Raw genomic sequence first — 27,555 nt, 5'->3', positions numbered from 1 at the left:
AGCACCTTCCACGCAGAACTGGCCCCTCGTCAGGGATCTTATCAGCAGCTTCCAGGGTCTCCTGCCCACACCCTGATAAGTGCTGGGCTCCACATCGTGGGGTTGGGGTGTCCACGGTGCTGCTTCACCTCCCCCTGCCCCACAGCAGCTCAGCTCCATGCCAGCAGTGGATCAGAGCACCCCATGGGACACCCACAGTGTGTCATGCCTAAATCCTGGCTTTCCAGGAAGATGTCACAGCCAGGAAAGACTGGAAACAAGGATAAGGAGAGTTTACTGAAGTCAAACCTATCCCCCTCGGGCAAATGGGGAGAATTCAGACCCCTCACAACCCCCCTTGGACAGCTCAGGGACGCTCCCAGGCATGCCCAGAGCAGCAAGACCCCTGTACTCTACACATGCCATACAGGATTAGACCTGGGGATGACCAAGGGAAAAGTGAAAAAGGAAAAAGAATAAAAAAAGAAATATTTTATTTTTTTCAGACAAGATTAATAGCAAAGTTACAGAGGCATTTCCATGCCTAGTCAGGAGTTAATATACCCAAAAAATACAGAAATAACTTAAATGGACCTGTGATTCAACAGCCAAACCAAAGGTGGTGATGCTGCTGGCCCTGGCTCCTGCTCCCCCAACAGGTACCTCCATGGCAACCTGTGCTGCTGGGAATTCTCTGGCATATCTGGATGAAGCCATGGTCACCCCATCCCACCCTGCCACCCTCACAGCAGGAGAGGGGCTGAGGGAGCCTGATGCCCCCGCACAGCTCCCCACCTCAGCCCTAAAGCCAACAGTGCCAAAAGGCTTAAAACACAGTTATTCCTACCCTTTCCCTGCTCCTGCCCTGGCACTAAGGTTAAAGGCACTTCACATCCCAAACTGCAGGGATGAGGCAGAAAGGTGGGGACAGGTTCCTGGGCAGCACTCCCACCAGCAGCTGTGTCTCCCAGCACGGCAGGACCCAAAAAGCAGGGATGAAGCCCATGATATCCTCTGGCAATCCCTGGCAGGGGGACAGTCCTCTTCAGTGGCAGCCTTGGTGCCAGGACCTGTCACAAGGGTGTAACACCAGCACTGCACCCACAGACATCCCAGTTTGGCTTCACTTGGGCTAACCCAAAAGGGAGCAGTGGAGCACTCACAGCTCTGCCAAGCCCAGGGCAGCACTTCGAGGTCTTCCCAGCCCCAACAGCTTCTTAGGGGCTCCCCTTACCTAGAAGAAAGCGCAGGGAAACTCCCACTTTACTTCCACAGCTCTAAGCCCATTAAGCAGGGAGACAACACTCTGGATGAATTTTCAGGGTACCAGCTGCGCCCTGGCCTTGCCCACGCAGCCAGGGCAGGAGCAGGAGGAGAGGGCAGGGGCAGCTCAGGTCATGTAGCGGGTGACAGCCCTGAGGGCGTAGAGCAGAGCCGCCTGCATCCGTGCCTCCAGCAGCAGCAGGTTGATGTGCACCTATGGCGAGAGCAGAGTCAGGGCACAGGGTCAGCACCCCCAAATACCCTGCCAGGAGAGGAAGAGATGGGGCAGCACCTTCTCTGAGTGTTTGAAGTGCCTCCAGGACTGTGTGTAGATCTGCTTGGTTGTCTTCTCTGGGTAGCAAGCCACTGTCTTGATGTAGATCTTTAAGTTGCGCTCCAGGAGCTGGTTGACCTCCCCATAGTCATAGTCATCATAGCTGGAGAGAGAAGGAAGTGTTATTCCAGCCACAAGCCTTGTGCATTCATAGAATCATGGAATGGTTTGTGTTGGAAGGGACCTTAAAGCCCATCCAGTCCCACCCCCTGGCATAATCATGACCTCCCACTATCCCAGGTTGCTCCAAGCCCTGTCCAACCCGGCCTTGGACACTTCCAGGGATGAGAATTCCACCACCTCTTTGGGCAAACACTGCCAAAGCCTCACCACCCTTACAGGAATTTTTTACTAAATTCTCCTTTCCCAGGGTTGTTCTGAACCTCAGCCAAGCCCACCAACAGCATCACTCTTTGCCTTAGGGAAGCAGCAGCAGCAACACTCTAACCAAGACCAAGTCACTGGACCTGCTCCTGGGCTCTTCCCAAGGCGGAGAAGAAACTCCAGCCATGTTTAGGGTTGTACCGGATGCCAAAGACGCAGTGGACGTAGTTCCAGATGGCCCGGCGCAGCACGGAGGTGTCCACGCCGCAGTGCATGGCAATGGTGTTGTAGGTCAGGTTGTAAACCACCTGGAACTTCTCATCCAGGAGCTGCCCCATGTCGGGGTACAGGCGGTTGATCAGCGAGTAGCCGTGGTCCTCCCAGGTGTAATCCTGATGGAGAAAGGATGCTGAGGTAGGGGTTTGGTGGGGAAAAGTGGGGTCCCTCTGTCCTGGTGTCAGGCAGGGTAGAGTTAATTTCTTCTCAGTAGCTGTTCCAGCGCTGTGGTTTGGATTTGGAATGAGAAGGGTGCTGGTAACACACTAGAGTTCGGTATTTTTGCTAAGTTGGGTTTATCCTGAGTCAAGGACTTCATTCCTCTTGTTCCAGGCTCTGACAATGGGAGGGAGCATAGCCAGGAGATGTGACCAGAGCTGACCACTGGGATATTCCACACTAGAGAACGTCATGTCCAGTATATAAAGTGCGGGGAGTTACCTGGAAGGGGCCAATCTGTGTTTGGGAAGGGGGTTCTGGCATCAGTCAGCAGGTGCTGAGCAACTGCATTGTGCATCACTTGTTTTTTTCCCTTTTCATTGTCATTATTATCATTATTTATCATGATCATTGTATTTTGCTTTATTTTCAATTATTAAACCATTCATATCTCAACATACAAGTTTCATTTTGATTCTCCTCCCTGGGCTGGGGGAAGAAAGTGGGGGCTGAGTGAGCAGATGTACTGTGTTTCATCTCCAGCTGGCCTTAAATCACGACACCCTCCAAAGCCAGGGACATAAGGTGGGGTCTCCCCATAAGTTGACACTTCCCCCCAATTCTCAGCACCTGGTTGCTCAGCTCCAGCCCTTCACCCTCAGTCCACAATCCTGGGAACAACCCTGACCACTCTACCTGAGCCACTGCTGAGCACCCACCTGTGCACGGAAAGTGGGGGGGGCCTGCTCCCCCCTCCGTGTGAAGTCCTTGTATCCAAATTCAGGATCCTCCAGGAAGCAGCGGATGTTGGACTGCAGGGAGGGATCCAAAATATCTAAAAGGCACCAACGCAGCAGCCATGAGCCCAGATGGAGTCAATGCTGCACTGAGGAGCTGATCCTGCTCTCCCTCAGGCAGGTTCTGGTTCCTTTGCCCTTCCTCAGTCTCCCCTGGCCCATGGGGACCTCCTGCCCCCAGACAGTTTCCCCCTGCACCTCCTCACCTGAGGAAGGGACTAGCAAACTCTCTGTCTTCTGCAGCTCGAAGCGTGTTGCCATCTCCTCCTGTGTGACTCCTTCCTCCTCCAGCTGGTGTTCCTGCAGCAGCTTCATCCTCTCCATAAGCACCTCCAGCTCCTGTATGGCATCTGTGCCCTGGGGAAGCACAGGGAAGGGTCAGCCGTGCTCCTGGCTGACCAAAGGGGCCCCCAAGCTCAGATCTGCTGGCACCTGGGGGAGCCCCTGGGCTGCTCGAATGAGCATCTCCCTCTGGGTTTGTCCTGCCCAGATTCCAGCAGCTCCAATGCCCCATTTCCAGGCCTGGGAGGAGCGGGAAGTCCTGTGGAGGACTTGGGCACAGCCAGCTCTAAACAGCTGTGGAGCACCAGCTGCTCCAAAGAAAGGCCAAGAGATTCTCCAAGAGCTGGGCCCCTCTGCTCTGGGGACGAGACTGGGAGAGATGGGGGAGTTCAGCCTGGAGAAGATCCCAGGGAGACCTTGGAACCCCTTCCTGGCCCTGAAGGAGCTCAAAAGAGAGCTGGGGAGTGACAGGAAAAATAAACGGGAATTGGGGGGAAATCGGGAAATGGGGGAAAGGCGGGAATTGGGAAAAAAACCCTGGGAATTGGGAAAAAAAAACCCCTCAGGAATTGGAAAAAAAAACCAAAACGGGAATAAAGAAAATCCCTGGAATTGGGGGAAAAAAAAACGGGAATTGGGAAAATCCGGGAAAAATCCGGGGGGGGGGGGGGGGGGGGGAAATTTGGGTGGGAATGGGAAAAAAGGGGTAAAATTGGGGAGGATTTGGGGGGAAAAGGGAAAAAATTGTGAAAAATCAACAAAATCCGGGTGAAAAGTGGGGAAAAAGAGGAAAACGAGGCAAAATTTGGGTTAAAAATGAGGAAAGACACGAAATTGGAGCAGATTTGGGGGAAAATGGTCCAAAAAAGGTAAAAAATTTGTTCAGATTTGGGTAAAAAGTGCCCAAAATGAGCAAAAAAAGCCAAAATTTGGGGTAAAACCCAGAAAAAAATTCAAAATTAATCCAGATTTGGGTCAGAAATGGCCAAAAGTTGGGGAAAGGAGGAAAAAGGGGGAGAAAATTGGGTGGGAAAGGGGCAAAAAAGGAAAAATGAGGCTAAATTGGGGGGAAAGTGGAAAAAAAAAAGAGAAAATTTGGGGGAAAAAGCAAAAAAAAAGGAGAAAATCTGAAGAAAGGGGAAAAAGAAGAGACAAAATTTGGTGGAAAAGTGGAAAAAAAGGAGAAAATTTGGGATAAAAATGGAAAAAGAAGACAAAATTTGGGGCAAAAATGGGTGAAAATCCCAGAATTCGTCCGGATTTGGTTCCAAAGAGGCCCCAAAGAATCAAATGAGGCCAAATTTGGGTCAAAAATGGGAAAAAAAGAGACAAAATTTGGGGTAAAAATGGGGCAAAAAGCAGGAAAAAAAGAGGGAGATTTGTGCAGGTTTGGGTCCAAAGGTCCATGAAAGGTTCCTGAAACACTTCCAGAAGGTTCTGGAGCCACCCCGGGGAGTTCTAGACTATCCTGAATGATGCTGGGTGCTGCTGAGGTCCTAGATCACTATGGGGTTCTAGCGCACTCTGGGGTTCTAGATCGCGGGATCCTAAATCGTTCTAGGGTTCTAGATCGATCTAGGGGGTCTAGATATTCGGTATTCTAGATCACGGGGTTCTAGTTCGTTCTAGGGTTCTAGATCATGGGGTTCTAGATCGTTCTAGGGTTCTAGATCGTTCTAGATCACGGGGTTCTAGATCGTTCTAGGGTTCTAGATCACGGGGTTCTAGATCGTTCTAGGGTTCTAGATCACGGGTTCTAGATCGTTCTAGGGTTCTAGATCACGGGGTTCTAGACCGTTCTAGGGTTCTAGATCACGGGGTTCTAGATCGTTCTAGGGTTCTAGATCATGGGGTTCTAGATCGTTCTAGGGTTCTAGATCACGGGGTTCTAGATCGTTCTAGGTTCTAGATCACTCTGGGGTCTAGATCACTCTGGGGTTCTAGGCTATCCTGACTGGTGCTGAGCGGTGCTGAGGTTCTAGATCATTCTGTGGGTCCCAAGGGACTTCCAGAAGGTCCTGGATCCATCCTCGGGGTCCTGAGGGTGTTCCAGAAGGTTCTGCATCCATCCCGAGGGTGCTGAAGGCTGCTGAGGTTCTCCCGGGGTTTTGGACTGTCCTGGGTGATCTGGAACCTCAGCACCGAGCGGGGTCCAGCAGAATAGTCCAGAACCCCCGGACTGGTTCCAGAACCCCCGGACTCTCAAGGATGGATTTTGGGGTGAAATCCCAGGGGATTTTGGGGCTGAAATTTGGGGATTTTGGGTGAAAATTCGGGGATTTTGGGAAAATTTTGAGGATTTTGGGTGGAAATTTGGGGATTTTGGGGGAAAATCTGGGATTCTGAGATGAAATTCAGGGGTTTGGGGGAAAATTTGGGATTTTGAGATGAAATTTGGGGATTTTGGGGGAAAATTTGGGATTTTGGGGTGAAATCCTGGGGGATTTTGGTATGAAATCCCGCGATTTTGGGGCAGAATTTGGGAATTTTGGGGAGAAATTTGGGGGTTTCGGGTGGAAATCCCGGCGGGAATTTGGGCTGAAGTTCCGGGCAGGGTTTTGGGGTGAAATCCGGGGATTTTGGGGTTTTTGTGGCCGTGCAAGCCCCCGGGAGCAGCAGCAGCGCCCGCGCCGGGGCCGCTCCCATGGTGACACCGAGAGGGCAAAAAACCCCGGCCCAGTTTTGGGGGAAAATGGTGGAATCAGGGGATCAGGGAAAAATAAACGGGAATTGGGGGAAAATCGGGAATTGGGAAAAAAAACGGGAATTGGGAAAAAAAACCCCGGGAATAAAGAAAAAACCGGGAATCAGGAAAAAGGCGGGAATAGGGGAAAAAAAATGGAAATGGGGAAAATAAAATGGGAATCAGGGGAAAAAAAACAGGAATAAAGAAAAACAGCCGGGAATTGGGGAAAAAAAATCACGGGAATTTGGAAAAAAATGGGAATTGGGAAAAAAACGGGAATTGGGGAAAAAGAAGCATCCAGCAGCCCAGGGTACACTCACACTCATGCATGGCAAAGCCCCTCTTACCCCAGAGCCCCCCATGCTGCCATCAGAGGCAGCTCTGCTGTTGCTGTGAGGTGAGGGGGCCCAGCATCCGTTCCCCACATCCTGGTCCTCCTCGCGTTTGATGCCGCAGCCGAAGACAAAGGATGCAAGCGAGTGGTAGTGGGTGAGGAGCACCAGCGCCTGCACCAGCTCTGCCAGCGACCAGCTGTCCTCTCCCGGCTTCAGCAGAGCCTGCAACGCACAGCAGGGGTTGGAGAGACTCCCCAGCCCACCACAGCCCAGTGCTGGGGCGAGCCAATGGCAGGGATACAGGAGCGTGTTTGGGAAGTGCCTCACCCACAGACCCGTCGGGGGCGAGTCACCCCTTCCCACTCCACTGACTCCCTCAGCCCTGAAAGGGGGGGCTGTGCAAGCAGGAATGTGGTCCCTGGGGTCAAGCTGTGTTTTGGGGGGGGATCTGTGCTGGCAGCATCAGCTCTCACCTCAATGTGCTCCTTGGTGATGAGCCAGGGCCGGTGCGCCAGCAGCTTGTTGATCTCATTGAGGTTCCGGAGTTTTTGAGGGGCGCAGTGCAGCCCCTGCAGCCATGCAGGGTCTCCCCCCACCTGCAGGAACTCCCCCATGTGCAACCCCACCAGGTAGGAGCAGCGGTGCCGGGCTGCTGCCTGCGGGGAGAGCCAGCAGTCAGCCCCCAGCACCGGCTGGGGGATCCCCACCCTGCTACAAGCCCTTGAAGAAGCCAAGGCTGGGAACCCACTCAGCCCACACTCCTGGAGGGTTTTCCCTGGGGAAACAAGTTCCAGACAGGGGGGATTTCCCCCCTCACTATCAGTGCCAGTCCCCAGCGGTCATGGAGGGAGGGTGTTGGGGTACCCTGGGTGGGCACCAATCCCAAATGGGCTTCCAAGTTTTTACGATGTCAGATCAGAGAGGGGCCCATCTGTAGGGTCCCAAATGTCACCCAAGCAACAGTGCTGTGTCCCCACAGCCCCAGGGCCCCCGGGCTCACCATGATGGCAATGTAGTGGCGCTTGTGGTAGGGCAGGGGCCCATCCATGCGCAGCAGGAGGTACTGGGTCTTCCAGAAAATGCTGAGGTACTGGGGGTGCAGCCCCATGACCATGGCGATGTGGTCCACTCTGCCTGCTGAGAGGAAGGCCTCAAGGAGCTGGTGCAGGCTCTCCCCACCTTCCTGCGGGATCTGCAGAATGAGGAGAGGAGGGGATAGAAAGGCTGTGAGCTGTAGGCCCCCACTCATCCCAACATCCCCCTGAGCTAAGTGCAGACTCCCCCAACAAGCAGGACCCAGGCACCCAAGAGCACCAAGAGCAGATCCTCACCCCATTGGAAGCGCCCTGTCTCCGGAACGGACACCGCCGGTGGCCACCACTCCCAGCCCCAGGGGGCAGAGGGTGTTTGGGGGTCTCCATGACAGATCCCACACAGCCTGTCCAGCTCAGCCTGTGGCTTGGGTTGTTTGTTTGGACTCTGGGGCGCAGGGGAGGAGAGATGAGGGTCAGCCCCCCAGCACAGTGACGAAAGCACAGCGCTATCTCTGCCTGGGGAGGAACATCTGGAAGAGTGAATGTGGGTGCTGAGATAGGGCTCAGGTGCCCTGGGCATTTCAGGGCAGAATGTTGGGGAGCAGACAGGGCAAGGGTGTGGGTCTTCGCATCGCAGGGGAAGCACAGATGTGTCTGGATGAGTGGGGAAACTGAGGCACGGGCAGGGCAGGTAAACACCAGGGTGAAATACAGCCGTTCCCTCAATCTCCAGAACGACTTCCCCACAATGCCACAAGGATCCGCTTGGGGTGGGTGATCTCTCTCCAGCCCTCCCTCAGCATCCCACCCGCACTAAGCACTGGGAATTGGTGGCTTGGGAATCCTTCCTGTCCTCCCACCCGCAGCAGGGAAGGGTGAAGGAGACCCCCAGCAGGGAGGAGACCCCCCACCCAAGTCAATCGCCATGGCTCTACCTCTCCCAGGGGAATGAAGGTGCTGGGGCTCCTCGCCAGCTCCCGGGGAGCCTTGATTCCTCTTTCCTAGGAAGGAAGGAGCAGCCGGGAGTCACCGGAGCCACGGAACATCCCCGTGAGCGTCACCGGAAGGGGTGACTCAGGCGACACCCGGCACGGGCCACGGGGCCATGTCCCCCACACCCTTTGCGTCAGGCTGGCAGCGCCTGATGAAAGCGGGCTGGGATGTTGCTCCGCGTGTGACACAGCGGGACACGGCAGCTGCAGCCCCACGGTCCCCTCCCGAAAAGCGCTTTACCAGCTCCATGGGAAAACAGCGAGAAACGGGGGAGCGGGATCAGGAGCAGCACAGCCACGGCACTGTGGTTACAGTCACCAGCAAGGACACGGCCTCTGGGGGTGTCTTTTAAATCCCTCCAGGGATGGCGGCTCCACAACCTGTCTGGACAGGGCTGCCCCACGCCCAGGAGCCTGTGGGAGCTCCCAGTGCCCAGCCCAGGTTTTAGCCTCGCTGCACAGTGGATGAGCCAGAGGGCTGGCGCTGTACCCCGGCCGCTTTCTGGACATGTCCCGGCTTCTCCCCTCCCTGCAGCCGGCCGGGGCGGGGTGACCCCGGGCAGCGCCTCTCCGAGGGACCGCCCGTGGGGGCTGCACCCCGTGTGCGCCCGGGGATGGGGCGACACAGCCCCAGAGCCCTTACCTGGCCGCCCCGCCGGGCCCCACAGCCCCGCCGCTCCTCCGGCCCCGCGGGGCCGCACGGCGAGCCGGCGACCAGCATCACGGTGGGGCTGGGCGGTGGGGCAAGCGGGGATGGGGGGGACAGGAGGGGACAAGAGGGGACAGGAGGGGACAGCCCCGACCGCCCCCGCGCTCCGCAGCGACCCCGCTCCCGCCGCGCTTACATAGCACGGGGCGGGACACGCCCCCGAGCCGCTCGACCAATGGGAACTCGCGGGCGTGACCACCCAGCAACAATCGGACCAATGATAGCACGGGGGCATGGCCAGCACTCCGACAGCAGGTCTACCCAGAGCCGGCCGCACTCCGACCTTGAACACGGGCAGTGCTGGAAATGTGTCCTGGGGCCAAAGGGAAGAGAAAGCTGAGGGAAAACACCTCTGCTTCGCTCAGGTGAGGGGCAGCTCCGGGCACCAACATCAGAAGGATATAGAACTGCTGGAGTGAGCCCAGGGGAGGCCAAAATTCTCCAGAGGGCTGAAGACCCTCTGCACTGGAGAAAGATAGGGAGAGCAGAAGGTGCTCAGCCTAGAGAAGGCTCTGGGGAACCCTTAAACCCCATTCCAGTGCCTAAAGGGACTCCAAGAGAGCTGGAGAGAGACTTGGGACAAGGGTCTGAGGTGCCAGGACAAGGAGGAATGGCTTGCTGCTGCCAGAAGGGAGGGGAAAATGGGATATCGGGGAGGAACTGTTTCCTGTGACGGTGGGCAGGCCCTGGCACAGGGTGCCCAGAGAAGCTGTGGCGGCCCCAAGATCCCTGGAAGTGTCCAAGGCCAGGCTGGACAGGGCTTGGAGCAACCTGGGATGGTGGAAGGTGTCCCTGCCGATTGGAAGGGGCAGAATGAGATGAGCTATAAGATCCCACCAAAACGGTCTGGGATTCTCTGACTCTTTTACCAGGTTTGGTGTTTCTCCAAAGGGACAGGAGAAATAAAAAAGGTGAAAAAAAGAAAAATAATAAAGAAAAAGAAAAAAAAAATGAAAAGGGGGGGAAACCCACCCCCACAACACAGACATAGCCCTAGTACCAATCTGGCGCTGCCTGACAGCCCAACACAGCAAAATCCAGCAAATGGGATTCACTGCACAAACAACTCAGGATTTTCCTGGCAACAGCCTCCTCTGGCTCCAGGCTGAGCTCCTGCCAGTGGAGGGAACGTCAGTGCTCCTTGGCACTGCAGTACTGGCCACACAGCCCACGGCTGGAACAGCCAAATCAGCACAGCCCACAGCCCCAGCCTCAGCAGGGAGGGAGGACACAGCCGGTTTCAAACGTCCCTGGTCATTGCTCCTTGTCCCCTTACCGGGGCTCTATTTTTAGGGTGCTTTGCAAACACAGCTCTGTGCTGAGATGTGGGGTCTGGGTGGCTCTGGCCATATCAAGGTTTCTGCTTCTGTATTTCCACTTGTGTCATTTCAGAGGCACAATTCTGGGGCTGCACTTCATCTGATCCAAGGCAACATGGCCTCTCACTGCCCTGGGGTCAGAAGTGCTGTTTTAGCCTCTGTCACCCCAGTCCAGGTGTGTCACCTGCTCCTCGGGCACTGTCACACCCCACAGAGCTGCTGGACATGGGGCACAAGCAGAGGAGCTGCTGGCCACCAGCCAGCCCTGGGGCTGCCCAGAGAAGCTGTGGCTGGAAATGTCCAAGGCCAGGCTGGATGGGGCTTGGAGCAAACTGATCAAAACATGGAAGATTCCATTCCCTTCCATGGCATGGGGTGGAACAAGATGAGCTTTAAGATCTCTTCCAACCCAAACCATTCCATGATGACTACAGTTCCACCTGAGGCCACAAGCTCTGTTTGCTCTGGCTGAACACATCAGCCTGCAGGGGAAAACACATCTCTTCCTTTGCATCAGTAAAGGCAACACAGAACAAGCAAAGTAGGGAGGGAAGAGGGGAAGAGGCTACATCTGTTCTCCCCTTTCTGCTCCCCAAAAATCTCAGGATCTTAGAGGGAAAGGGCACTTGGTGTGCATCAGGCAATGATCCAGCTGGAGAGATGGGCTGGAGATGCTGCCAAATATTTAATATAAAAATGTCCCATCAGAAGAATGAAGGGCTATGCCAGCAGGATATCTGTCCCACAGACAACTCCTGCATGTCGAGCAGGGGCAGGAGGGGCCAAGCACAGCTGGGTGGGCACAGAGCTCCAGGTTTTGGAGCAGCACAGGATCCCCCATGTGCTAGGACTGGTTACCTGCAGGCTCAGCACTTTTCCTGGCTGGCTCCCCATGCTCCTGCTCCTGCAGCAGTTGGCTTGGGCTGCCAGCAGCCTCTCCCTCCTCTCACAGCAGCCTGGTACAGGGAGCTGCCAGCGACTCACATCCTCCCATGCTGGGAGCCAGGAGCAGGCCATGCTGGACAGTACAAAACAGCCTCAGCATCCCATGAAATTGTTCAGTTTAGAAAAGCCCTCTCAGATCATCAAGTTTAACTAGTACCCCAGCACTGCCAAGGCCACCACTAACCCATGTCCCCAAGTGCCACATCTGCATGGCTTTTAAATCTCTCCAGGCATTTAAAAACAAGCAACAGCAAGTAATTATTTTGGGACTGACAGTGCCCTGGTTACCATCCTGCTGACTGGACAAGACCGGTGTTCCAGGAAAGCTAAACAGCAAGGGAAGGCAAATTGCTCAAGGTGTGTTACCTTAGAAGGAGGTTAGCTGGGGACAATTCCTGCCTTTTCCACCAGCTGGTGGTTTTGGGCTGCCCAGATTCTGAGGAGGAAGGGAAGCAGCAGAGACCATACAGGGAAACTATGAGGGAACACGTAGGGCAGGTAAGACATGGAATATTGTTTCAGTGTTTCCTTTCCTTACATGCTCTGCTCAAAGATTAGGAGCTACACTGTCACTATGGCTGGTCACCCTACTACAGACTCCAGTAGGAAAACCTGTGGCATTAGAGCTTTGTGGGCTGCAAGAAGGAACCCCATGGCATCTGTGGGATGGAGAAGGAGATTAGAATCATGGAATCATTCAGGTTAGAAAAGAGCTTTAAGAGCATCCAGTCCAACTGTTCCCCCAGCACTGGGGGCCAGCACCTAACCCTTGTCCCCAAATGTTACATCCACATGGCTTTCAAATTCCTCCAGGGATGGGGACTCCACAATTCCCCTGGGAAGTCTGTGCTAGGGCTGGAAAGCCCTTTCCATGGAAGAATTTTCCAGGATATCCAATCTAAACCCTCCCTGGCACACTTTGAGGTTGTTCCCTCTCATTTCCTCTGCAGCTGCACTGTTCAGAGGCATGAAGGGAAGGTGACTCCCAAGGTGATCCTGGCCCACAGGAGCTGCCAGTGCTCCATTAGGATTTCTGCACTGCAGGCAGATGGATGTGGCTTCAGCAACAAAAATATTAGAAACTGTGCTTTGTACTGGTCAGTGATCCTCATTGCTCTGGGAGCAGCAGCAGCAGGAAGGAGCTGCTATTCCCCTGTGCTCCAGGAGACTGGATATGAGGAAGGTAAAAGGTCAAAGCTAAAACCCGTTTAGACTCCTGGACCTCTTGCTATTTCCTTGGCAAAAGATGGGGGGCAGCTGAATTTTCTTCATGGAAATCTCATGGGAAAAGGGAGAACCTCCATGCCAAAGGAGCAGGTCTCTCTGTCTGTATTCCAGATCAGGAACAAATCTCGCCAGATACAGATGGATGGGTCCTGGAAGCTGGATGTAACCAAGTAACCAGGATCCTAGCAACAGGCTTGATGGGAGGATTTAAAGATAGAAAAAAAAGTAGGAGCAAAGCAAACAATGGGAAAATACTGTCTCCTTTCCCTAACTCCTAACCCTAGAGCAGGAGATAAATCAGCTCCAGGCAGGGAGAGGTACTTCGGTTGTTTTGGTTTTTTCCCTTTTCAAAGCAAACAAAGTATCAGTCACAAATGAGGCTTTTTTTAAACCACTTTTACAGGTGTCATTTGTACAAATCAAAGCGTCCCTTGAAAATCTCATTATTACAAACATACAAAGAAATGATGTTGGTGCTACAAATCAGCTACGCGATGGCAGGAGCAATTTATCACAATTAAAAACCCAACTGAACAGTATTTACAGGGCCTTTCTCCCTCTTTTTATTTCTGTATGTTGAGGGAAGGAAAATAAGCAAAGCCCACAGTTAAAAAAACTCCCACCAATGCACTTCATTTTCTAAAAGTATAAAATTGGGTGAGTTTTTCCAGCTGCCACACTCAGGCAAAGTGTAACAATTTCTGGTTTTGCTTGTTTTCACATCAAAAGTCTCTTAGAAAAACCAAAAACAAACACATGGCAGTGTCCGATGAAATGTGCTCCTTCTGTGCCAGAAGCCAACATCATCCCAAAAAAGTGCCTTTGAGTAAAATCAACTTTAGTAACAAATAAGAAACAAAAGGATGAAAAAAGTAATCACAAGCTCTAGTTAAAAGCTTCATCAAAGCTCTGACAGAGCAGCCGCCCTGCAGCAAAAACATGAGTTCTCTTACCTACCTTCAGCCCTGAGATGTTTCTCCACTCCCTGACTGGAGTCCGGGATGTCGAGGAGCTCCTGCCAGCCCAGAGTTGTGTGATGCTCCCCCTCCAAGTGCTTTTTATCCACCACCATCACCCCAAAAGAGGTGCCTGGGGGCACCTACCCCAGCTGGTCTGGCTGTAAGGGTCAGTGGCAGCCGTGCTGTTTCAGGGCAGCACATCCCTGGTACAGGAAACTCTCATAGCCCTTTGATCCTGCTGGTTTGGAATCAGCAGTGAGAAAAATCCCTGGAGTGCCCCAAAAAACACTCCCTGGCTCGGGTCACTGCCTGAGTAAGTGCTTTCCTGGAGCCAACCTGGCTCCTGCATCTGGAAGGGGCAGGGAAAGGGGGAAGAGAGGGAATATCCGAGCCTTGAACTCTCTTTGTGTAAAGAAATGGAGTAAGAGACACTTGATCGCACCAAGCTTCAGAAATCACCAAAATCCCAGAGGTCACCACGTAACCAGGGCACTTGGGGGGGAATTCTGGGTGGGTTGGGGTCTGTATCATTCCACTTTGGCTCCCAACCCAAAAGCTCTCATCAGAAAAACAAGGAAACACAAAAACAGGCAGTTGGGTTTGCCAAGCTGACAGAGAAAAGAAGAAAAATCAAACAAAACACAAAAATCTTCCAAGATAAATACATGGCCCCCATTTTGGAAGCATCTTCAAAAAGCTGGATCTGTTGTCAGCAGTGGCACAACTTTCCAGGAACATCTGTTGGGCTGGTGAGTTCTCAGCTCTCTTCTGAAGAAGGAACAGTTCAAGGAAAGAAAAAAAAAAAAAAAACAGCTCCCACCACACGCAGCTCCCATTTTATCTGCAGAACAACTGGCCATGGCAATTCCCTCACAGCAGCAGGCTGGGAACCAGCAAGGAGCCACTAATGCAGCAAGTTCCTGTTCGCTCATGGAAAGGGCTGGCAGTGGTAGCAACTGGTTAGGAAAAGATTTCTTCCAGAAAACAGTATTTCAGGGGGATGTAGGAAGGCTGGGACCTCTCCCCATGGATCAAAACCGGCCACACTCAAGCATGCTGTTAGAAGGTAACACGCATCAGGAACTCCCATGGAGTCCACAGCAGTGGGATAGAGACAACACAGAGGTTTGGGCTCCCGGCGATCCAGCAGGTCTCCCAGACTCCTCGGCTAATGCTGGGGAAATCTCCCAGGCTGGGGGCTTGGCTTTAAGGGGAGGTTATTGCTCCTGACTTCTCAGGCTTTTTGCCTTTTGACAGGGCAGCTGCTTGCTTCAGGAGCTCTCTGTTCTTGGCCTGGAAGTGGGAAAATGGGTATTTAGTGGCATGGATCATCATTAGTTCTTGGGATCCCTGTGCAGAAGCTGCTGACATCCTGCAGACAGGTGGAAAGGGGGGCAGATGTTGAGCTCACCTCTAACCTCCTGGAGAGGGCTCTCCCATCCCAGCCCCACAGGAAAAGACAAAGACAAAATGATAAAACCCACAAGACTGTTCAAAAATTAATCATATGAACAGTTCAAGACACTTACAATGCACTAAGAGGATCTGAACTTTGATTTTGCAATCACTGAAAAAGGTTTCCAAAGACTCAAGCAATACCAGCAGAAATAAAACATCTGGACACCAGAGAGCTCAGGGCAGCCCAAGCCTGAGCTGAGCACAGACATGAAAAACCCCCAAGAGAGGGAGGTGGCTGGGGCACACCTGCTCCTGGACCTGATGCTCCTTTACCCTCAGAAACAGCACACCCAGCCCTCTCCACACCACATTCCGACATTCCAGCCTCCAGCCAGTTAGAAGGACCTGCCCTGTGAAGGGATTCTCACAGGCACCAGCACTCTGACAGCAGCTGGAGGTCCCAAACCTGCCTTCCATTGGGATGCTTCCCCAGGGTGGGTAAGAATGGAGGAGGGGCTGTTTCCTCAGAGGCAACAGAAGCCTTTTGTCTCATCCCCTTCCACCTCTCATTGCTGGGGCTTTAGATCTTTATATACCCACAGTAATTAAAGGGTGCAAAGTTCATCTCTGCATCTGATTTCTTCCCCTTTGACCTGATCCCTTCAGTGGCTCAAGCTATTCATGCTGATAGTCTGCTGTGTTTCCACAGCCATGAAAAGAATCCTCCTCTCCCTGCTTCCATCAGCTCAGGGACTTCTTTATTTGGACTAAAGATACAGGGCTAAAAGAACTGCCAATTGTTCCTTTGTTCTCTCTGGTTACTGCTCACACAAATCACAGGGAGGTGTTTTAGAGGTTCAGAGAGCTGACAAAGGTTCTGCAGACTGGAGAAACAGTTCAAACCTGATTTTGGCAATAAGTAAAAAGAGTTTGATGGTTCCTGTCTAGTCCATCAGGGATACAACATAGCACTTTACAGCACGCTAAGTGTGAGCCTGAGTAGAGAGCAGCAAGGTAGGTGTAAATGGTGGTTGGGATGCAATGCAGAGCTGAGGAGGCACAGAGGCTGAAGGACAAGGCTGAGAACCGTTAGCAGAGCTCTGTGTGCAGGAGCTCATGGGGTGTTCTGATCAGGTGTGTTCTCAGTCCCTCCTGGACACAGCTCAGGAATGTCCTTGGTCACTCCTGGATACAACACAGCTCAGCAAATTAAACCAAAAATGCTGTCACCTGTAACTGCTCCATCACCTCCTTGTGTGTCTTCTCCATTTGGTTCATCTTTGCCCTCATTTGTGATTCCTGGTACTGTAGGTCAGCTTTCAGCTCTGTGATCTGTGCAGAAACCAGGAAGGAGCAAGTGAGCTGGAAGAGGCAAACAACTGCCCTCACCACAGACCCCCCCCTGCCACAGAAACGGCCTCTACAGAAGGTGTGAGACTGGCTGAGGTCACAGACATGCTGGCAGTGCTGGGGGACTGCAACGAGAGCAGAACTGTGTCACTGAGAGCACAGAGCAACAGCAAGGGCCAGCACTGCTTTTCTCCAAGCAGCAGAGTGTTTATTCCCAGTTTTGCCCACACATAGAGGTCTCCGAGAAAATGGTCAGGAAATGACCCTTTATGAAAGGAGATCCCCTGGGTGGGTCCAGAGAGCCTCTTTGGCTTTGGAAAGGAGGCAGCCTGGAAATAGCCAGACAAGTTAACTCCACGATAAAAAGCCAGGCTGTGTCAGAGTGTGATCTGTGAGAACATGTCAGCCTGCTGGGGGAGAAGCAAGCCAAGGACTGTACCTTCTTCTCCTTCTCCAAAATCATCTGATCCTTCTGGTGAAGCATCTTTTTTAAAGTAGCCACTTCCTCCTTCAGCTGGGCAATGATGACAAAGTGGTCGGTGCCAGGGGAGTCCAGGGCGAGGTCCGGAGAAAAACTGCAGCAAAGAACAGGGAGAGGCTCTCAGCAAAACCCTCCTCTTCACTGAGACTGGAAAACTCCCATGGATGCACTCAAAGAGATTGGGAATCATTTCATGATCATTCTTGATCCTTTTTCAAACCAAAAAGCTGAAGACAGCAATCAGAGACATAATAAAACTTCATGCATCCCTTTGGAAATCTCTGCTCACAAGCAGTCCTTGGATGCACTGCAAAACTTTCCACTGAATGTAAACAAACATGGCAAGGAGGAGACATGAAAGAGAAACAAATAACCTCCAAGTTCAACAAACAGAGCAAAGGGAAATAGCTAAATTGTCCTGAGCAAGGAAAAGGGGTAAAAAACATACTGGACCTTGTAATATGATTCTGTCACAATAAAGCAATTTAGGGAGAAGCTTCATTATTTCAGAGTAGGAAAAATTCTCTAGGAAGACAGAGAAATAGCTGAGCACATCACCTGTAGACCACCAGGTACTCTAAATCTAAGCAACCATCAGCTGAGCTACCTGTCCATGAGTCACTGCTGCTCTGGTAAATCACAAACACCTATGAGACACCCAGTGACCCAGGCAGGCACACACAGTGCTGTGCCACAGGAATATGCCAGATCATAAGATACAACCAGCTGCAGCCACAAGGCCCAGGGACCCCACCTGAATTTCCCCTGCCTTCTCTTCCATCCCTAAAGCTGATTTTTATTCCTTGTGCTGAGTGGGCAGCACATTCCCAGCCACAGACACCTGAAAATGCTGTATAAAAACTGAACAGTAATAAGACAACAAATCTTCACTGAGAAGATGTCTTCAAGTCAGGCTGTTATCAGATAAATAAAGATAAATCGTCAGGGTCACCCAAAGCCTGAATTTTTTTTTAAAGCCTCCGGAGTAGGTCAACACAGCTCTAAAGTGGGGAAGGCATGGTCTCAGCTCAAAATTCTGCCTCTCTCAAGGATGTTTCTACCTCTGAGCTTCCAGTCCCCAACCTGTACCCTAAGGCAGAGAGTACTTGCTGCTCAGTTCAGGCTGTTCTCTAGCACCTGGAAATGATCCATTTTCTAATTAAAAGCACTAAGGTCTGCTTTGACAGGACTCATTAGTAAGGATGTGGCAGGGGAAAAGGCTCGCTCCCCCACTGTGCTGGGGATCTACAGAGGGAAACTAAGCAGAGGCAGCCTCCCAGATCTGAGAGTCAGAGGATGGCCCTGAGGCACTGGGAGAGAAAACCTGGCAGAGGAAAACTCAGAAGTGAGGGTCTGCAGGAGACAGCCTACAGCAGAAGAGCCCTGCATGGCTAAAACACGCTGACAGCTGAGTCCACACTAAGATGTGGCAGCTCTTTGGGCACGCTGGATCCAGCTCTGTGCTAGGCAGACAGGTTCATACCCACACACTAACACAGAACAACTCCATTTTAAAACTTTCCCAATAGCCTTCCCAAGTGGAGACTGTGCAAGGTGATGGTGGGTGCTCCAGCACCTTCCTGTGTGCAAGCACATATAAACAGCAGCTTTAATTCCCCACTCAGTGCAAATATGCTGGTGAGGAGGGAAAGAAATAATTAAAAAAAACAAAAAACAAAAATCCCCCCAAAAAAACCAACAAACAAGCCCCAACCTCCACAGAGAAAACAAAGGCTTCCTCACTGATTCCCTCTGGCAGAAAACAATCCCTTGACACAGCATTCCTTTGCCCAGGCATGCTTCTCTCCTGTCGTGCCCTAGGAGGATAAAGAGTGCCAGGGGATATCTGCATTTCCCTAAGCAGCTCCAGCAGGGAGGAAAAACTCCCTGCCTGGCAGCTGCTGCAGCCCAGCACACTGTGAAGCCAGGAAGGTGAGAGCCAGCCCTGCCACCCAGTGGGGCAAAGGAAGGGACAGGACAGTCACCAAGGCCCATCCCTGGGGCTCCAAGGGCTCTGCATCCACCAGTGGGGAATGGCCAGCTTGAGATCTCCTCCTGGAGGGGTATGAAATACCAGGCAGGTATTTTCCTGTCCAGTTGCTGCAAAATGCCCCTTCAAATGTATTAAGGTGCTAAATAAAGAAGCAGATTTTTTTTTCCTCTTCTTTTGCATTTTTTTAAAGACTGACAAGATAATAATGAAAGGTTCCTCTGTCTTTAACCCCATGTACAGAAGCAACCCAAGACTCCAAAATTCGAAGGAAAACTGCCAAACATAAGTCAGTCCTTTCCTTTAATACACAGATCAAGAATCAAAACAACCAAACCCCCCCCCCCCCCCCCCCCAAAAAAAAAAAGGCATTTCCTCTACAAATAAACTCAAGATCCAGCCCCTTGGGATAGGTCAGGGGTACATGAGCTCTCCATGCCTGAACATCCTGAAATGCACACCGCTAATTAAAGGGAAATGATGAGCTCCTGTTGTTTTCAGCAGATACAGAGGACAAAAATCAAGTTGCTCCCAAGGCACCTGCCTCTCTCTATTGACTGGAACAGAAACCAAATCTTAAACTCCACACCTGTTAAATGGCAGAAATTAGGCAAAGCAAATGCCAAGCTTAAAGATCTTGCTATTCAAGTAACACTGGCACAAAGAGGCACAAACCAGGCACTGAACCAGCATCCATATTGCACCTTAGACAAAAACCACCTGCAGAGCTGCCTCCAGCTCCAGGCCCCCAACATCAGAGGGATGTGGACCTGCTGGAATGAGCCCAGAAGAGGCCACAGAGATGTTCGAAGAGCTGGAACCTGTCTGCTCTGAACTCAGGCTGGGAGAGCAGAAGGTGCTCAGCCTGGAGAAGTGAAAGCTCTGGGGAAACCTTGGAGCCCATTCCAGTGCCTAAAGGAGCTCCAAGAGAGCTGGAGACTTGGAACAAGGGCCTGAAGTGCCAGGACAAGGGGGAATAGGTTCCTGCTGCCAGAAGGGAGGGATAGATGGGATATTCCCTGTGAGGGTGGTGAAACCCTGGCAGTTTTCCCAGAGAAGATGTAGCTTCCCCTGGATCCCTAGAAGTGTCCAAGGCCAGGTTGGACAGGGTTTGGAACAACCTGGGATAGTGGAAGCAGGGCATTCTGCCCATTGGAAGGGGCAGAATGAGATGAGCTTTAAGGTCCCTTCCAACTCAAACCATTCTGGGATTCTATGAAAAACATCCTCCACTCAGTGCAGCACAGCCCAAGTCACAGAGCTTTAAACTATGCCAGGACTTTCCTATACAAGTAAGAACCTTTTTACAAACGAACTTTGCTGCTGAGCATCCTGAGGCACTGCTGCCCTCCCCCTGCCAGCAGTGCTGTCACTGCCGGGTGTTACAAGCACAATTTAGCACCTTGTCTGCAGTGACAGGAGAAGGGACCGCAGTGTGCTCATCTGCAGAGTCTGCAGCAAAAAAACACTTCACCAGCATTGGCACAAGAGGATGGGGACACCAAGACTGCCCCAGTCAGGACCAGCACAGTTCCAGGGGCTGGAGGTGAAGCTGGCATGCTGGGCAGCACAAGACCATGGGCACTGGCAGCACTGAAGGATTAATAAGGCCAGATCTGCTGCAAGACCTGCTGTGAGTCACTGGGAAAGAAAACTACTCCCAGTGCAGCAGTGACAGAGCTGTTTGCTCCTCCCAAAACTCACCCAGAACAAACCACTGAACATCACCCTTTAAATGACTGTTGGAAATCACCCCGTCCACATATCATAGCCATTGTGAGCAACAACCACACTGAAATACGTAAACAAAAACACAGAGGGAATTCAGTAAGACACAGTAAAGTAATTTCTACAATATCCAAGAAGAAGCAATAATTTCAGATAAGCTGGACCCTGGCTGAAGGTGTAAGTCAACTGAGCTCAAACATGCCTAAATTTTGCCCAGCTGAGGGCTACACCAGAGGTACCTGGAGCCAGGGTACAGGAATTTGGGGCTGATCTCAGCAGGGAGGAGGTGCTGGCTGTGTCACTTTACTCCAGACTCTGCTGCTGCTGCAAAAACCCTTGTGCTGCAGCAGACCTTAACTCCATGCTCAGGCTGTGCCCCAGACACCAAGGTGACTCTGGGAAGGACAATCTGATACCTGTATAAAGGGGAGGGATTTGGGGGTTCAGCCTCATAAAAGAACCCTCAGCAACTCCAAACCCACACATAAGGAGCCCCCATTATTATTCCACTCAAGACATGCAGCCATTTGTCTATTTAAGGCAGCTGCAGCTTGCCTTTTCTGCTGCACATTGCTGAAGCTCTTTAGTTGCTAAATTTACACTTGGTTTGTTACTGGAACTCATCAAAAAAAGCCTGTGGCAAGGCCTACAGTCTTGGCAAGAGCCAGACTGACTATATCTGACATGAGAGCAAAAGGAAGACCCTTGATTCCTTCAATACGTGGTCCTGTTTTCCAAACAAATGGCTAACCAACTCATTTCGCTTTTTGGGTATTTCAAGCCAGCAGGGCTATTACAATGAGCTGTGAGATCTCAGCCCACAATTTAATGAGGAGGTAAAAACAGCTGGTGCTGTCCTACAACCTCTTTGGAGGGAAAACTGCAGCAGTACTGATAGGCTGCACCGGTTCTACCAGGGCCCTGTTTCCATTCTCTCCTCTGGCTCCACCAGCACTAAAGGCAACTGAATTGTAACCCCTCTGCACTCAGCCACAGCTCCTAAGTCACACTTAGTCCTCAATTTTTTTCCAACTTTTAACTGAAAATGCTGTTCAGATGATAAAATGTCTTTCAGACTACTCTGTGGGAGCCACCGCCCTATAAAATTATTAAAGTTCTATTTCACAGAATCATAGAATCCCAGAACCGTTTGGATTGGAAGGGACCTTAAATCTCATCTTGTTCTGCCCCCTGCCATGCCATGGGCAGAGTCACCTTCCACTAGACCAGGCTGCCCCAAGCCACATCCAACCTGACCATGAACACCTCTAGGGATGGAGCATTTCCCAATGGGAGCATTCCACAGTGACAAGGTGTCAACAGTATCTATAGGCGAGATCTGTCATCTCAGAAACATTAATGGCAGGTAGTGATTAATTAATTACCAGTGGCTTTAACAAACCCTTTGGCACTAACTGTACTCTGGTCCATGCTCCCAAATCCCTGCTGTTTAGAAACAGATCCAGAGAAAGGGAGAGTTCCCAGGGAGGGAGGGGAGAAAACAATAGGTGATCTCACTTCAGGATGTCAGTGCCTTGAGCAACAGGACAATGGTGGGCCCCGAGAGTCTGTTGGGAAGCAGCCCACTGCGCCAACGTGGACGGGGCCCTCTGGATAAGGGGGCAAAGCATCTCGGGAGAGGAAGGAACGCTGAGAATCAGAGAGGAAAGGCAGGAATGAAAATATGCATGTACAAGACCATAAAAATACAAATCCATCTCAATCTCCTGCTTCTGCTAGTGACTCCCATTCCGCTGCACAGGCAGCTGGCATCAACATGATCCAGCATCAAGTGCGACAGCAGAATGGGGTCAGATGCTTTCCTAGAATCAGAGAACCATGGAATGGTTTGGGCTGGAACATATCTTAAAGAGCATCTTGTTCCATCCCTGAGCCATGGAAAGGGACACCTTCCACTACACCAAGTTGCTACACAACCCATACAACCTGGCCTGGAACACCTCCAGGATGGGGAGTCCACAAGCTTTCAAGCAAAGCTGTTTGACTGCTTGTTTCTTCCCCAAAAGGCAGGAGGGGACATGGGAAGTGTGTCTGGATCTTCTCCTGTCCTCTGAAGCTCTCCCTGTAGATCAGTCTGGACCTCAAAGCACAAAACCTGCAGACCTCACCAGCCACTCTCTCTCTGACTGCAAGAGAGACAGTAAAGTTGGTCTGGCTGCAGTTTTCCTGACTGTTGGGGAGTTCAGCCAACCACCACCTCTATCCTGCTCCATTCAAGCAGGTACAGGTGCTCAGTATTCCTTTTCTCTTCAAATCTATGTCTAGATACCAGGTAGCACTGGACTGCCAGGTTCTAGGGCAGCCCCTCAAGGTCTCAAAGCCCAAGGCCCCTGCTCCAGCATAAGAGCTTCCTATTATTCACACACAACTCTGTCTTATATAAACTCAGCAAACAAAACCACCCACCCACAATTTCCCCATGTAACAGGCTCACCTGTCACCATTGGCAGATATGGCATCAAACTTGGCTTTCTTCTTTGGGATTTCATTCTGAATGGAAGACGTGGATAAGGTTTTCTGGCTAGAAAAAGGAGGAAATTGTATGTCAGAACCTGAATGACTTTCAGTCTAAGACAGAAAGGCAGATAAATATTCCCACCCACTTTGATCCTATTAAAACAGTATTTCCCAGTGCTAAAACGATGATAAAAAAAAATCATTCCTTGGAAGAGTAGCTGGAGACTAAAAATAAACAGAAAACAATGAGTCAGAGCAGCACGTAGGTGAAGAACTCCTGCTTAAAATCTGCATTTTAATCATTAAATTTTACAAATGCAACTTCACCTTCATTGTGTACAAGTTGAATAAGCTGGATCACTAAGAAGCACAAGGCTGTACCAGCACAGTGAATGACTTAGCCAGATTGTCCTGAGCTCAGACCCTGCCCAAAGGCCTCCCCAAGGTTACCTGTTATAGTGGCTGCCACTGCTGAGCCTACTGAACTGCTCCTTCTCCTGCAGGCTGGCTCGGGAAGAACTGCTCAGGTGTTTGCACTGCTCTTTGGTCTTCTGCAGGACTCGTTTGTAGGACAACGTGCACAGCCAGCACAGCAGCTTTCCATCCACCTGGAAGGGGAGACAGAGAGAAGTTTTGGAAAGGAGGGAAAGAGGGAAGGAGGGAAAGAGGGAAGCACTTTGAAGCTTAGGGTCACATATGAACAAGCAGGGACTCAAAAAGAATCCTCTGAATGGGCAGGCAGTCACTGGAGACCAAAACATCAAGGGTGGCCACTCCTGGAGGCTCAGCAGGGCACCGATTATCAGTGCAGCATACCAAACAACAGATGTCTACAGTTTGCCTCGGGAACACACGCCTCCTACAGAGCTCTCTGGGTATTTAAGCAAAGGTTAAGCCATGGAAGGGGTTTCCTGGTAGAGGAATGACACTTGTAGCCCCTCAGGCTATGAAGCAAGTATCATTCCCCATCACTCTCCCCAAACAGCATCTCAGACTTCATTCAGAGGTCTCTGCTCCTCTGCCAGCTCTTGGGCCAAATTCAAGAGATCTTTCTTAGAAGATCTGGCAGAGGCACATAGGGGTTCCAAGATTAAACAGCCCTAAACCAGAGCAAAGCTCAACTCTAGAAAAACACTTCATAACATGGAATGTTATGGATCTTGAACGGTTTGGGTGGGAAAGGGACCTTAAAGCTCATCCACCCTCTGCCATGGGCAGGAACACCTTCCACTAGAGAAAGTAGCCCCGTCCAACCTAGCCTTGGACACTGCCAGGGATAGGGCAGCCACAGCACCCTGTGAAGATGGACAGAGGATCACTGTGATCAGCCCTTTTACCTTTTCAGCCTTCTTTTACACAAATACTGACCTTCTTCCTGTCATCCTTCCGGTCAAATGCACACTGCTGCTTGCACTGCTCACACGAGTGAGGAGGGCCATACTTCTTCTCTGAGTTGGTGCAACGCTGGCACTTGTTTCCAATAAATGCTGCTATGATGTTGCAGTACTGGCAGGGTTTTGGCTTTAAAAAATAAGAACAGTTGCTATAGCCTTCTAACTACAATAGCACATAGCTCATTCCCATTCTCCCCATAATTTCAAACTTTTATTTCCTTATTCTACGCAGAGTATAATGCTGATCCAGGAGACAAAACTCCATTTGGATCCTTGGTCTCCATGTACTCTAAGTGTATTTAGCCATGGCACTCAGACCATTTATCAAGTGCTGTAAAATCTTTAGAAAAATGTCTAACACCAAAATAGAACCAATCAAAATCTCTATTTCAGATTTCAGACAAGCAGGAAATAAAGATTTATCACTGCTTCCTGCAGCAATCTCAGTCTGTGTAAGCACAGTCTTGTTTCTACTGGATATCGAACAGATCATTTCCTGGCCTCAAACGATACAAAGCTCTTTTTTGTGCTAAAAGAAGAGAAAAAGTCAAAGCTTCACGCTTGAGTGACCCATATTATTGATCAGTCATGCTCTTACAGCCAAGCCAGTCCATAAACTGCTCTGGGATTTCAGCAGGATAAAGACAAGAGAGATGAAAGGAAGAGAGGCTGGGGAGGCTGAGCCCCCCTCACTTACTGTGCCATAGAGCTTCACGTTCTGAGCACACTTCTTGCATATCGTGTTGGTTTTGCTGTTAAGAAGGATAGATCATTCTATTAACACATTCCAACAGAAAATGGAATCTCTGGGTTTAGGATGCCTGGTTCAGATCAAAGCTTAGGATCCCAGCCTCCCCTCAGCTCCACCTCTGATCATGAGGCTGGAGTCGACATCTTTAGGGACTCAAATACCAAAGTGCTCTTCCTATCCCCATCTGGCTAAGGATAAATGGCCAAAAAGTGGCATTACTAGGAGGTATCTTTTAATTAAGGTACCCCCAGATGACACCAGGTTTTTGTCTATACAAAAACAGAATTTGATCACTGACTAATTAGCAGCATGAGTGATTCAGCATCAGGGCAGGCTCTACTCTGGAGGTCAAGGGAGGAGAGGACAGAGGTATATTTGTCCAACAAACACAGGAAGGAACACCTCACAATGGCCACACATAGCTCTGGGTTTACCAATCCTCCCTCTGGCAGCTACACAACTTGTCAAAATGCAAAAAGACAAGAGCCCAGGAGAAGGACACACAGCAGGAAATAAATGTTGGATACCAGATATCAGGCAAGAGGAAAACTCATGGGAAGATGCATCTGAGCTCTGACTGAAAAAAAAACCAAAAACAAGCAAGAAGTGTAATCCAAGTGCACTACAGACACTCCAACTCGCCCAGCAGACCTTTGGAGGTGGCCAAAGTTCTCCCAGGTCTTCCATGGCAGCAATCTACATGTCTCAGTCACTGGAGGTGTGGAAGCATTACAGTTCCCCAGGTGTGATCATTCTACATAAAACCTGTATCTCTCCAGTTCAGCAAGCATTTACCTTTCCTGTTGGAATTCAGTCCTGCAGTAAGTGCATTTAACAATGGGATGAGCAATCCGGCACTCCTGCAACAACAGAGTGTTTCATGAGGTGCAGTGCTGTGGCCTAATTCCCATATCTCCTGCTGCCCGCCACTCCCACCACATCCACACACTTGCAAACACTTCCTCCCTGTACAGTCATGCTGAGAGAAGAGGAAGGGTGATGGGAATGGCATGTGTCACAGGTGAGCCAGGCATGATCTGAGATCCACCACCAGGGCTCATGTGCCTCACACCCACACAGGTTGCTACAGGGTGGTCCTGGCTCCCAGGGCAGGAACACACAGCTCTCCCTCAGGTATTCACCAGTTTCCTCTACATCTGCCTGCACTCTCCTCTCATCGCAGCTTCCCCAGATTTCCCTAAGTTCACCTGTTTTGTCCCAACCTCAGTGATCCCAGGCTACTCCAGTTCCTCCCCCATGTTCTCTATTTCATCCCTGATATTTTTCTCCTCCACCTCCTCAGACTGTGCCCAACACCCACCTTACCCCTTTCAAGATGCCACCCGACCTCCTCTAAATGTTCCCAGATCCTCCTAAGCCTTTGCTCAGGAACAGCTCCCACTTAGCCTCTATTCCCCACAACAACCCCATGACTTCCACTCCAACACCCTCCAAATACCCCCAGCACCTTCAAACTGTCTCCAGTGTCCTCAGGTCCCCCTGACAAGCAACTCCCCTAAACAGCCCTTCAACACATTCCCCTAATACCCCCTTGGCTTTAGTCCCATGCCCCAGACCCTCAAAACCTCCCTAAAGCTCCCAGGCCCTCATTCACACCCTCCCACTGCCCACCCACAGACCCCAAACAGATACCTCAAGGCCCCAGTCTTCACAAATACTCCCAGGAGCTCCCCACAAACAGGCCCCAAATTATTCCCAGTCCCTCTACGAGCCCTCAGACACCTTAAAAACACTCCCTTGCTTGCTCTACCTCACAAACAATGCTCCAGGATGCTCTTTACCCCTCAGACCCCTCCCCAATCCCCTCAAGACCACCCTCCTCAAATCTCCTCACAGATCACCCCCCATCTCCCTCGCAGCCCCCTTCAGACTCCTCTCCCATCAGCCTCCTCCCAAATTAGCCCCCATAACCTCCCTCACAGACCTTCCCCCACAGCCCCCTCGCAGCCCGCCCCCAGCCCCCCTCCTGGACCTTGCAGAGCTGCTGGCCCTGGCTGAGTGCCTCGAAGGGGAAGCGCTGGTGGCACTTGGTGCAGGCGTACAGCGCCGCCATCCCGCCGCTCCGCTGACAGGCGCAGCCCTCCCGCCCGGCCCGCCCGGCCCGCGCGGCACCGCCCCCTCCCGCCGCCCATTGGCCGCGCGCTGCATCATTCACGCCTCAACTGCTTCTTATTGGTCAGTGTGCCGTCAGTCACCGGGCGGGGCGGGGCGCGCCGGGAGAGCGTTAACGTCACGGGGAGCGCGGTGACGCAGCCGCTCGGTCCCGCGTGACGCGGCGCGCGGGGGAGGTCGCGCGAGATTGCTCATGGGGTAGGGGGGCGGGGCCTAGGGAAAGGGGCCGGGC

The 27,555-nt window shown here is 51.5% G+C and overlaps 2 protein-coding genes and 1 long non-coding RNA gene across 9 annotated transcripts; 1 reads left to right on the top strand and 2 right to left on the bottom strand.

Moving 5' to 3' along the window:
- Positions 1-456: 456 nt before the first annotated feature.
- SESN2 (sestrin 2) lies at positions 457-14,430 on the bottom strand. 6 transcript variants are annotated; one of them, XM_086863804.1, is made up of 11 exons: positions 9,105-9,278; positions 8,405-8,470; positions 7,767-7,914; positions 7,436-7,627; positions 6,909-7,091; positions 6,448-6,657; positions 3,339-3,489; positions 3,055-3,170; positions 2,102-2,292; positions 1,535-1,679; positions 457-1,456 (listed from the first exon to the last, which is right to left on the bottom strand). In XM_086863804.1, the coding sequence occupies exons 3-11, from the start codon at positions 7,854-7,856 to the stop codon at positions 1,370-1,372; spliced, it is 1,365 nt and encodes a 454-aa protein (XP_086719930.1). In that variant the 5' UTR covers positions 7,857-7,914; positions 8,405-8,470; positions 9,105-9,278; the 3' UTR covers positions 457-1,369. The 6 variants fall into 6 exon arrangements, 5 of the variants coding, with proteins under 5 accessions (XP_086719930.1, XP_086719931.1, XP_086719928.1 ...); XR_015279430.1 differs by lacking the exon at positions 7,767-7,914 and having other exon boundaries at positions 2,044-2,292; positions 9,105-9,197; XM_086863805.1 differs by lacking the exons at positions 7,767-7,914; positions 9,105-9,278 and adding an exon at positions 13,619-14,430.
- Positions 2,230-2,793, top strand: LOC147649294 (uncharacterized). Its single transcript, XR_015279433.1, has 2 exons — positions 2,230-2,314; positions 2,510-2,793. It is a non-coding gene; the product is annotated as an uncharacterized LOC147649294 (long non-coding RNA).
- FAM76A (family with sequence similarity 76 member A) lies at positions 13,201-27,328 on the bottom strand. 2 transcript variants are annotated; one of them, XM_086863806.1, is made up of 10 exons: positions 27,184-27,328; positions 25,986-26,050; positions 25,137-25,191; positions 24,414-24,566; positions 23,496-23,653; positions 23,023-23,109; positions 22,086-22,217; positions 16,808-16,943; positions 16,249-16,350; positions 13,201-14,913 (listed from the first exon to the last, which is right to left on the bottom strand). In XM_086863806.1, the coding sequence occupies exons 1-10, from the start codon at positions 27,262-27,264 to the stop codon at positions 14,827-14,829; spliced, it is 1,056 nt and encodes a 351-aa protein (XP_086719932.1). In that variant the 5' UTR covers positions 27,265-27,328; the 3' UTR covers positions 13,201-14,826. The 2 variants fall into 2 exon arrangements, with proteins under 2 accessions (XP_086719932.1, XP_086719933.1); XM_086863807.1 differs by lacking the exon at positions 22,086-22,217.
- Positions 27,329-27,555: the final 227 nt, after the last annotated feature.

Source organism: Cyanistes caeruleus, chromosome 26 (assembly GCF_971803275.1).
Source record: "Cyanistes caeruleus chromosome 26, bCyaCae1.hap1.1, whole genome shotgun sequence".
Classification (NCBI taxonomy): Eukaryota; Metazoa; Chordata; class Aves; order Passeriformes; family Paridae; genus Cyanistes; species Cyanistes caeruleus.
The sequence above is the reverse complement of the archived record's forward strand: the minus strand, read 5'-3'. Positions and strand labels throughout refer to the sequence as shown.